The sequence below is a fragment of the Ixodes scapularis genome, unplaced genomic scaffold (genome assembly GCF_016920785.2).
Source record: "Ixodes scapularis isolate PalLabHiFi unplaced genomic scaffold, ASM1692078v2 ptg001789l_1___fragment_2___debris__unscaffolded, whole genome shotgun sequence".
NCBI classification, from domain to species: domain Eukaryota; kingdom Metazoa; phylum Arthropoda; class Arachnida; order Ixodida; family Ixodidae; genus Ixodes; species Ixodes scapularis.
Window position 1 is genome coordinate 1 of NW_024610191.1, and position 11497 is coordinate 11497.

The following is an 11497-nucleotide window of genomic DNA, read 5'->3' on the forward strand; positions in this document are numbered from 1 at the left end:
GAAGCGACGTCTGCTCCCGTTTTCTTGTCTCCGCTCGGGCCTCGCGTCTCGATGTACGACGGCCTTCTTCCCGGGCGCAAGTCGGGGCAGCCAGGCTCGGCCGAACCGCTCGGCCCGGCGGACTTCCGGACGCAACTGTCGAGTCATTCGACCGAGCTGGATGCCCAGATCCGGGAGCAGGGCAGCTCCTTGCAGTCCCTCGCTGGCCAGCTTTCCCCGCACACGCGGAACATCGTGAGTCGTCCCTTTTTCCGATATCCGCCACGCTTCTATCGTATTTACCCGAAAATAGGTCGACCACCAAAATAGGTCGACCCCTATTTATTGAACCCACCGAGAATAAAAAAAAAAAAAAATAATTCAAATATAGGTCGACCTTTCTTTTTTTTTTTTTTTTTTTTTTTTAAGGAACGGGGGAAAGGTAGGGCAAAAGAAACAAACCTTTATTTACAGCACTCTCAGCTAAATCACAGGGCGATGTCAAAAACTTATTCAGAACTTCCGGACATATCGTCGTCCGAAGCTTCGTCAGCTTGGTAGACATCCTCGCAAATTGGCAGCAATACCTCACTGACACCGATGTAAAATGACGACAAGAAGAAACGAAAGAAGGTGGAGACGGGCGAGCGACGAAGGACCAAATACAAAGAAACGAGCAACGCTGCGAGCCCTGTGAGCAACACGTGACCCGCCGAAAAAAAAACAAAAAAACTCAAGTACCTCCGGTATTTTTTTTTTTTTGCGCGTTTGCGAGGGAGAGAGGAATGGAGCGCATAGGAGTTCAAAGTGCATGGCGCATCGCGTTCCTGTCCCTCCCCAGCGGGGGGAACGCTACAGGCGTGATGGCGCAACCCGACGCCCGAGGAATAGGGAGTTTTCGTAGATCGTTTTCGCCGTCCCGCAAGGCCCTCCGCAACCCGCTACGATAGCGGGAACTCCACAGTCAAGGCTATCGGCGCGCAGGCGCAGTAGCAACTTCTTCGTTGCGGAACGCTTAGCGGAGGGGGCAACGCGGTCTACGAAAGAGCCGTAGCCGGCGGCCACGGGCTGTCGGCTGCTGCTGTTCGGTTGTTTTTGTGCATCAAAAGCTTTTTGAAACAAGAAGCCGCGCGGCTCTACCGCGACGCCGGCTAGGTGATTGATAGCTCCATACCCTCGGTAGGGTTTCAAATTTTGGTCGCGAATTAGGTCGAAATTCTTTGGTCACGACTATAGGTCGACCCGTAATTTTTGACAACATTTCCGAAAAAAAAAGGTAGACCTATATTGGAATAAATACGGTAGTTGCCATCGAGGGGAGACTGGCAGGGAGGAGTTTCCCTCGTCCCACCTCCAGCGCGATCTTCCCGCCCTCGACGACGCTTGGCCGTCCTGTGCTCCTCGGGCAGAGCGCGGCGGAGGGCGTGCATCCCAAGCCCTGTCATTCTTGCCCTGTCGGCGACTAGCTCTGTTTGCACGTGCATGCTCCACGTGCCACTAGGACATTTCGATCTGGACATGGCTGCACCCGGGCGAGGCTCGTTTGCGCATTTGCATTGGGCTGGTGCACTGCATTGCAACTGCTGATTGCCTCTCACAATAAGAGAACAGTTGAGAACAGCCCAATGAACAGATTAAGCCAGCATTTATATCGCGAAAAGTAATTTTCCGAGATCTAACGCATTTAGCTATAACATCTTAAAAAGAATTGCTTCGTGTCAATGTTAGGAATGTTGTAATATGTCGAATCAATGGTGAGGTACTACTGGAAGGGAACGGAAGGCAGACGCCGGAACATGTAGCCTTGGATACATGTCGCGCCATCTGGAGTTGATAAAACTTTGGAGTGCAGTAAGGGTTTCGTAAGGTTGTGCGCACCAAATGTGCTCTCGCAGCACTCTGCATTTTTATCGGCTGCTAGGTCGCTCAGTGCGTACCGGAGATCACGTGTTCCGGCGTTTGTGTTTTAATCTGTTCCGATAGTGCATGTTCGCTACCTAATGCCTTCTTTTTCCACGTGTTTGTTTCAATATATGCGAAAGGCAATGTGCTGTGTTTTCCGAGAATCTACAAGGTGGTTCCTCATGCTGATTATTTTTGTCACCTTTAATTTGTATATGGAGTACGTATAAGATCCCCAATGTGCGATGGTAAATGCACCGTGCACTCCTTATTGCAAATGCTCCGCAACTTTTGTTTGGAGACCTGCGCCGTCGAACTAGCCAACCTTTAAACCGTCGTGCTGTCTTATGGCTGCCCACCCACTCAATGTGCACCAGTGCCATTGCTTATTCGCGACTCCAGTGACCAGGGTTGTAAAGTACCTAGGTACAAGTAACTGTAAATCGGTATCTAGGTACTTTTGTTGTACCCGAGGTACAAACCTAGGTACTTTCATTTCTCACTATCTGTATCTGTATCTTAGGTACATTTTCCAGTAACTTGTAAGTTGTAACTAAGTGAAGTTACTTTTTACAGGTACTTTTCTATCCACTTCGTCCAAATCGTAGAAAATACAATATATAGTATAACTGAAACTAAATTATAATTACTGTCGTAAAGCGATTTAACATCACGTAGTGTTTTCACGCAATAAATCGAACTCAAATTTTGCTCTTTACAAAACTTAAATCTTTGTTAAGAAAAAAAAAAAAAAAAAAACTGGGAGGACGATTAACCTTCACCTTTAAGAGTCGAGCGCGATAGGGTTATCGGGCCCCGTCCGCATGGCCTTCTCAATCTCTTCTCTTGCTCTTGAGTCACACAACCACCTAGTTCTTATGATAGAACATTCCCGGCGCGATCGAGGAGCTTTTGCCAGTGCTTTGATGCCATTTTACCCCGCAAGGTTTGTTTATGTGTTTGCTTGGCACGCGCTAACAACACTCGATGCGATAATGCCTTTACCCTGACACAGACAGACATCGAAGCACTCTAATGACGACAGGATCGCAGTGCCATTCCCAAGCCCTCCGTTGCCTAGTCGGTAGCTTGTCTGTCTCGCAACCGAAGGGTCGTGGGTGCGATCCTGCGTAAATTCTTCAAATTCTTCTTTAAGGCAAATGAATTAGCTTATCAAGTGGGATCATTTGAAACATGCGGCGACGATTAATTCGTATGTCTTTAACCACCTTCATTTAACGCGTGACTTCACGTTTCACATGAGCGTTGTGGGTTGTTTGAAATTCTCGCGCGAAGTCATGTGGCTGTGACGTCACGACCCTATGAATTTTATATATCCTGTCTTAAAAAGGCGACAGGCGCTGTGTTCCAATAATAGGGATGGGCTTTATATAGCAATGCAGCATTACTTCATTTTCAAGCAATATGCCAACATATGCCGGACCCTGCTCCAAAAAGGGCCACTACCTGCTCCAAAACAACATTTTGCCTGCTACAAGGCCTGCTCCAAAAGGTCAAATGGCACTTCCATCGCTGGGTAAGGTTTGTTATGCTCCATACTATGTGCGTTTACGTCCGTCAGTCGTCCAAGAGATTGACGTTGCGTCGCACGTCAGGGTAGCAACTTTTCGTGCGTACAAAACGCCTGCTACTGATTTCTCGTCGTTCTCAACTGCGGATGTTCGGTAACTGGGACTTAGAACTTGGCAGGACCGCCTCGAAACCGTTGTTTAAATCCTTTCCCTGCGTCAACTCACTCTTCGTTTTCGACGTGTTTCGACCCATTCACCACTCTGACTTCACCTATATATTATATATGACGAAATAGAGGTCCTTCGGTAGAACAACGGAAGCTTCATTTTCGACGTTTCAATCGGAGTCCGGTCTTCGTCAGGAATGGGTAACGAAAAAAGATTTGGTCATACTTATACAAAATTACGGTGCATGTCCACTTTTCAGGGCGTATGGAGCGACGGTAAGAAGTCGTTACAAAGACGTCCGAGTGCGCTAGGTAAACTGGGCTTTCGGGAAAATGAACCGACCCACAACAACTATTCGTAAGCTGCCTTGTCATTGGTCAATTAGATATCGTCTTCATTTTAGTTTTACTGAAAGCAATTACTTCTTCTCTTTTTAATGCCCGCACGTCCGGAATTTTCCGCCGCTGTTGACCATCTTTGGCGTCTGGCAGAAATATCATTTTCGTCTCAAGTGCTAATGCTGAAACCTAGTTGGACTAGTGTCCTGCGCCGCTGAGCTGTTTTGATACGGTGCAATAAGTATTAACTAGTCATGCTTTGCTTATTCCAGAGGTATCACAAGGAAGCACTAAAGAGTGTCGACAAGAGCAAGATGAATGTCGCCGGGGTAAAACGGAAGCAAGGAAAGAGGCAAGGAAAGACCCAAATGTAGCACAGGGCCTTCACACCATAGAATAGCAGCAGTCCAGCCATCAGTGGCAGACTACATCAGGAGCTCGAAGTCCCCGTTCGGCCAGAGAACGAGTATTTAGATTATCTGCCCTTGATGTTCGTATCCTTCTACTGCTGCATTAAGTTTTGACAACCATGCCTGCCAGTTTTGTTGTGCTTAATTATGTGAAATGGACATTTACATATCTAAGGTCTCCCAATACTATTTTCCGCACGTAATTATAACTGTGAGTCTGGAAGTATCAGTTGTAGGGGGTGTTTTAGAAACCAGTAGGGAGTTTCTTCAGGCGTAGCCAGGGGGTTGCCCCCCCCCCCTCAAATTTTTTTTTTGCTGGGACCTTCCTTCTTTTTTCCCCACCTATAGCATCTTGTCATAGTCGCCCCCCTACCCCGCCCGCCCTCCTGCCCGCAACAAGATCCTGGCTACGTGCCGGACTTCTTTAACATAATTGAGTGTTGACAGACGGAAAGTTGTCTACAATACGTTCTAAGATGCATTCGTACTGCTACCGAAAAGCAGCCCTGCATTTATTGAATGAACTTGTATTTGGTTTTCAGATGCATTAGACAAAATGGTTCAGGAACTGGTTGTAAATGCCAACCTGCCGTTCTCCCTCGTGAAACAGAGGAGTTTCAGGCATCTGATGCAGTGCGGCTTCCCTTCCCGTCACGTGATGTGTCGACCCAAGTTGATGAGCGAAATCAGTAAGGATGCGGCTGAGACGATGGAAGTGATAAGAAAAAAGCTTGGCGATCTTCAGTATGTTTCTTCTACTGCGGACTGTTGGTCACTTCATAAGAGGTAACTGCCGGGGTTTCTCTTCATTATGCGGCATTCTCAGTGGCATAATTTATTTTGGTGTCTCAAGGAGTTACCTATGGGTGACAGCACGTGAGATCGACCCAGACACGCTGGAAGGGTGTTCTTTTGTGCTGGGCTGTCGTCGCATTCGAGGAAGGCACACATTCGATGTTCTTGCATCTAGGTTAGAAGGCGTATGCACAGAGTACGATATCCTCGACAAACCAACCTTTACCACAACGGACAGCGGCTCTAATTTCATAAAAGCTTTCAGGTGAAAATGAAATCTTTGATATTTTTTACTAGAAAAGTCGAAGAATTTCGTTAGAATAGATGTTTATTTTTTATTTTATACAGCCATTTTGGGCGGCAGTATGAAGACTACACAGACACATCATCGGCGAGTGAGATAGAGGACGACATCTGTACAGCTGTTCCAATCTATTACGTCCTCGAAGCTCGTGACCAATCTGATGGGGTCTACTCACTTCCTCACCACCAGCGCTGTGTGTGCCATATGCCGAATCTGATCGCAACGAAGGTAAATAGGCAAACTATTACAGCGTCTATCGGTTGATGTTGCTTCCAATTCTGCAGGACGTGGAGAACGCTGAAGAATCGTCGCCGAAGCTGAAGAAGCAAATAAGGCAGACTTTTAGCAAGTGTTCGGCATTATGGAAGAAGCAAGCGAGGTCTACTGTGGTTCCTGACGCCATCTCTTCAAGCTGTGAAGGATATTTGCCCACGCCTGTCCTCACGCGGTGGAACTCTACATGCGATTGCCTCAAATCGCTTCACGGAATGCTTGTTCACATTGAGGAAAAGTTCAAGGAAGTTTGTGAGAATTTCAAAATTCCGCGATTCACGAAGTCAGACATTCACTTTATTGAGGAGCATGTTCAGGTGCTTACACCTCTCGCACAAGCTATAACTCTTCTCCAGCGCGAAAACAGCATGTTCATGGCATATCTCCGGCCTACAGTGGCTTCACTTCGCAAAACAATGTCCGCGTTGCTGACGGAGAACTTGAGGTACTGCAGCCCGGTGGTCGAGAGCTTAATCGTGGCGATCAATAAGAGGTTTGCAGGTATGGAGGAAGAAAAACATTTGATAATATCTGCCATATGCCATCCAAAATTTAAGGCTGCATGGATAGACAACGAAGTGGAACGGAAGCGGGCCTGGGATTATCTAAAGAACAAACTTATGCGAACATCAACTATAGAAAAAGTGTCGTCAGGCGAACAAACTGATGAGGATGAAGAAGACTGTGAGCACTTCTTTACCTTCGAAACATCGTCCTCATCTGCTTCATGGGAGCAGGAGTTTGTACAGTACACCGAACTTGCTGCGACAAGAAGTCTGGACTGTCTCAAGCACTTGCCGCTGCTGAAAAGCGTGTTCTTAAAATTCAACACAGGGCTTCCAAGCAGTGCGGCAGCGGAGCGCGTTTATAGCATAAGAGGAACAATTGCTATCAAACTGCGATCGAAAATGTCGGATGAACATTTCGGAGAAGTCCTGATTCTAAGGTCAAATCGAGCACTCAAGTGAAAAAGACAAAGTCTTCGAATGCTCTGGTGAGAGCGTTTTGCCTTGTTTCTCCCATTGACACCAATAGAGCACGTTTATCAAACTTGCTTTTGTGTACATCCCAGTATGCAAAGGATTTACTTCCATGAATAATGTGACAAATTTGAGAAAAATACTTGACGTGAAAATAAAAAGTAACTTTGAAGTAACTGTACCTGTACATAGGTACATGTTCAAGCGAGTAGCTAGATACGCACCTAGGTACAATTTCGTATGAGTAACTGTAACTGTATCTTAGGTACATTTTTTAAGTAACTTTTACAACCCTGCCAGTGACCTATAGGGGGCGCCACCACCAAGCAAACATGGCGGCTGGGTCCAGGTCGCGTCGGCTCGGCCGGGCCGTCTGAATGGGTGGCGCATTCAATTTAACAGATTTTCTTTTGTTTAATGCCCAATTTTATGGGTATTTGAACTGAGACGGTTAAGTGTAGCCGGTGCACATAAACTTGCCGAGCATAGTTTTGTTTTGCCGGTGTTTTTTGTTCTTTTCATGTCAAACTTTCGTTTCGGAGACTTCGTTCAAAACCGAAACTATGGGCTTCGGAGAAACGGTAATAGACTCTTTTTAGTTTTGATCATCTGAGGAAAGCGGCGATGGCTGCAAAATTTTTCCACCGAAAGTAATTTTTAGCTAACTCGCATGCCTCGACCATGCGACTTATCTGTCCGCGAAATTGAGCTTTTGTATGTGTCCGCGTTTCAAGAAACAGCTCCAGTCGCGTGCTCGGTCAAGAACACAGGCTGCAGGAAAATTACGAAAATTAAGCAAGCGCTTCTTGAGCCAAGGAGCATTTAACCTGCTGGCGCCTCACTAAGCAGCTGATACTCGTATTTAAATATAGATTTTAGTAGCAATCGAGAAGTCATTTTGACGAATATGCGGATTATGTATTATATTACGTACTAAGTCCCACCAAAGCGATATTAGTATATTCTTCGGGTTGAAATATGAACTTAGTTGACTAAGTATTAGGTGAGCTGCTGAATAAAAGTATATTTGACAGACAGAGAGATACTACTTAAACTTAGCCAAATGGTTCTAGCCGGTAGAACGGAGACAAATGCGGACAAACCGAGGAGAGTCTTCATCGGAGATTCACTCAGACCTCTCTGCATTGAACTTGACTTCGAATCCTGAACGGATAAAATGAGTATATTTTTTTTTGTGGCCGGTCAACCTGAGCAATGTAGACGTATATTGCTGCTGGCTTCGACAGGGGTTATAATATAAATATTGGAGGCGCGATAGATCCTAATGCCGTGACAGCTTCTAACTTTGCGAGACGCGTCCCCCACCTTTTGAAAGCAGATAATCATCATTAATCGCATGCAGCGAGCAGGTTTTCTGAATCAAGTAATTACGAAATCAGCCCAACTCCTTTAGTGTGGTCTTTTTCGGCGAAAAGCAGCCAAGATGAATAGCCAACGCACCGGCCGGCGTTAGTGGCTCAAACTTGAAGCTAATCGAGCACAACCAAACTCAAGAAAAGCAGCTATCGAACCTTCCCATTCACTTGACTGCAACATCGGTGTTCCCTCCAGTGAAACACTTCGTCTGCCGACCTCAGTCCACTGTTCTACATCCTTATAAAGAAACCATTTATCAGTTACCAAGTAGTCGTCACTTTGAATGTGATTAGAGACAGAGAAGAAATCAAAACGTTTTTCCGTGATTCCTCCCCATCAAAAAAATCGAAAGCACGCGACCGTGTGTTGTGCAGTAAACGGGCTTTCAAACACGTGATGGAAAGAAACAATCTACTGAGGCTTCACCACACTAATAAACACTCAGGCAAACTTAAGAAATTTTCGGACCTTCGTCAAAGTACATTGCTCGCCCCCGCGCCGACAGCACCTGTCCGCGAAAGCCACCAGAGACGCGGCGGGGCGTGGAGCGACCTGGACCGACTGGTTCCCGGTTTTCTCGCTTGGCGGCGTCCGTTTTGCTGGAGTCGCGAATTCCGCTTGCGTCGTACATATCTGGGTACCAACGCTGGAAATGTAAAGAGCCTGTTAAAAGGGCTACTGTAAAAGTGCTCTGCACGATAATGGCATGCGTCGGGTGGTAAGCATAAACACCATTTAGAAACGTAGTAAGGAACAATGAAAGACGGGAATACAATGTGTAAATAATTCGAGCTATCTAACGGTGCCCGCGTGCAAGGGCTTTGCTTCCAAGGTGGCAGTGAGGGCGGGTGGAAGGTTTAAATATTGACAATTCTGCCTTCAGCATTGTCACTCAGTTTCCTGCACAGAATTTTAGGCAGGAGACACGAGTTTCAACGTAGAACGAATCCATTTGCAGGCACATTGTGCAGTATGGTTAAATTTTGATAATCCTACAATAAGTGGACGAGCAGTGTCAAGTGACGGCAGTTGCTTCGTTGAAGGGGTCATTTTTGTCGGGACTGGATAAGCGGTACGATGGGTGCGGTACTCGTTTTTTTTTAAACGGCATTTATAACCCTGTGCAACAGTCTTTGGTTTGGACTGGACGGCAGTGGACTGGTTTGGGAGGCCGCAGCAGGGTTTCTGCCGGGCTCTTCTGCTCCGTTCGCTCGTTACGCCTGCCTTCCCTCTTACGAGAGGGAAAGAGTCTTCTGGCACGCTTCCAGCGATGCACTGCGTCAGGACGGAAGCTAAGGCGGCTGCATCCAACACCTCAGTCACCCGGGAGAACAGAGTGGCTCTTCGGAGACAACAGTATGCAGGCCGTTACGACTTTGCTCAGTCGGAACCCCCCGCTAAATGCCAACACATTTTGTCGAGAGTCGGCCTAGCGACGTTGGCGACTTCGGCATCATTTTTTCTTGGTTAAGTGTTTGTAAGCATTTCTGTGGAACCTGTGCCTGGATCGAACATGACGTTACTTGGTGCGACGTAATGACGAAATAGGCGTCTAATTTGAGACTGTGGCCGCCCTTCTTTGCCGTGATTCATCATGGTCAGAGTCATTTTTGAGTGTCATGTAGCCGGGGGCACTTTGTTTTTGCAATTTGATCAGGCCAACTTGGACCAATTGATTTGGCGGCTGATGGCCAAGAATATGCAGCTGGCAGAGGAGATAGCCAAAAGTCAAGAGGTGAGGTCCACCCTGGCGCTCCCGTGATCTCCCGGATCACTGCTGCGCAGAGCTCCCAGCCTCTGTGGAATTTGTTCACTCTTGTCCCGACTGTCCAAACTCAGATAAAAGCGATAAAACCTACCATTTTACCTTTTTCATGCTCCCGTAAAAAAAGTCCTCCTAGTTAACCATACCTGGAGTTTACACTTTGAATTAGGAATACAGTCGAACCCGGATATATTGAATTCAAAGGGGATTGTAAAATAGTTTGATATATCTATAATTTGATATACAAAAATATGTTAAATTAAGCTCCAGTTAAAATTTCCGCGCGTCTCTGCTAATACCGAAAGCCGCGACAAACGGGATCTTACCTAATAGAGCCACTAAGAGCCGCTAAATACAGTAGAGGTTAGTTGGGGAAGATCAGTGTTTGCAATCATTTATGCGCGCGCGATGCGCGACCTTCGTACAGCGCCAATGACAAAACACAAATTAAAAAAAAGATGAAAGGACTGAAAAAGCGAGCTACATAAAAACAAACAAAAAACTCTATCCATAAAATAAAGCTAAGCAAGCAACAAAAAAAAAACCTCATTAAATTCAAACAGCAAAAAGAAAATGCACATACATAAGGAGGCTATGGCACATAGCAAAAACGGCGAAAGAAAAAGGGGAAAAAAAAAAAAGATAAGGCGTTCAAAGTGCGATTGCTCAACCGTTTTTGTCGACCCACTCAACTTGACAAAGAATTTTTTTTTTTGCTTTTATTTTGGGGTTAAGGAGCACTCCCTGCCTTTCCCTTTGCCATCCTCCACTTTTTTTTTCTTTTTTTTACAATTGTTTTTTTTTTGCAATTGCTTTTTGTCGAGTATTTCCGTGGGCATACGCTGGCTTGGCGGTCTGCCAGCCCGGCAACGCGAGCTTTGTGCTCCGTGGGCGCAATCCGTGGGAGAAGCGAAGGGCCGCCGTACTTCACTCGCTATATCAAGTGTCCCCGCCATGGGAGTCCATGGAAGTTCGATACAAAAAGACAACGCTCCTATACAATTAAATGCGATTTTCAAGGGGATGTTCGGACTGTTCGATATAAGCAATAATTTGAAATGCCCAGGTGTGAAATAACCGGGCTCGACTGTATTTTTTTCACACACTCATAGTCACTCATATTCACTCGCAGCCATATACACTCATATTCATACATGCAGCCTGGACTGCAACCAAGCTTCGTACAAACTAAAAAAATTATTAAACGAATGACCGAGAGTCTACCGTATTTACTCGCTTAATAAACGCACTTGCATAATAAATGCACCCCCCCCCGGCATCAATATTTTGACTTTTTCTAGCTACACTGGCCGATGTTGAAAGCCGCCGCGGTGGCTCCGAGGCGAGAGCGCCGGCCTACGGATCCCCAGGTGGCGGGTTCGAATCCCGACAGAGGTGCCCGCAATATGACGGAGGCTTATTGTGGAGAAGGCGCCGTGTAACCGAACTTTCGGTTGCACGTCAAAAGATCCCCAGGTGGTCCAAATTAATCCTCAGTCCTCCGCTGGGGCATGCCAGATGCCCGTCGTAGGTTTGGCACGTAAAACCCCCCAATTTGACTTTTGGCCAATGTTGAGCAGTTTCGCGTGGCCCTCATAATGAGTCGTGCCCATTATGCGAGCCGTGCTCATTATGCGGAACGCGCGGCGGCAATGGCGGAGCTCCGCATAACGA

The 11497-nt window shown here is 46.5% G+C and overlaps 1 protein-coding gene across 4 annotated transcripts; it reads left to right on the forward strand.

Annotated features, from left to right (window-relative positions):
- Positions 1 to 48: 48 nt before the first annotated feature.
- On the forward strand, positions 49 to 6733 carry LOC121832865. Of its 4 annotated transcripts, XM_042288316.1 has the most exons (6): positions 49 to 234; positions 4192 to 4271; positions 4872 to 5115; positions 5183 to 5389; positions 5473 to 5656; positions 5713 to 6733. In XM_042288316.1, exons 3-6 carry the CDS (start codon positions 4886 to 4888, stop codon positions 6667 to 6669), a joined length of 1578 nt encoding a protein of 525 aa, XP_042144250.1. In that variant the 5' UTR covers positions 49 to 234; positions 4192 to 4271; positions 4872 to 4885; the 3' UTR covers positions 6670 to 6733. The 4 variants fall into 4 exon arrangements, with proteins under 4 accessions (XP_042144250.1, XP_042144251.1, XP_042144252.1 ...); XM_042288317.1 differs by lacking the exon at positions 49 to 234 and having other exon boundaries at positions 3347 to 4271; positions 5300 to 5389; XM_042288318.1 differs by lacking the exons at positions 49 to 234; positions 5183 to 5389 and having other exon boundaries at positions 3347 to 4271.
- The last annotated feature ends 4764 nt before the right edge of the window (positions 6734 to 11497 follow it).

Coding starts and splice junctions, on each gene's coding strand:
- LOC121832865 (XM_042288316.1), top strand. CDS start 4,886: ATGGTTCAGGAACTGGTTGTAAATGCCAACCTGCCGTTCTCCCTCGTG. Junction 5,390..5,472: donor AATTTCATAAAAGCTTTCAG/GTGAAAATGAAA, acceptor TATTTTATACAG/CCATTTTGGGCGGCAGTATG. Junction 5,657..5,712: donor CGAATCTGATCGCAACGAAG/GTAAATAGGCAA, acceptor CCAATTCTGCAG/GACGTGGAGAACGCTGAAGA.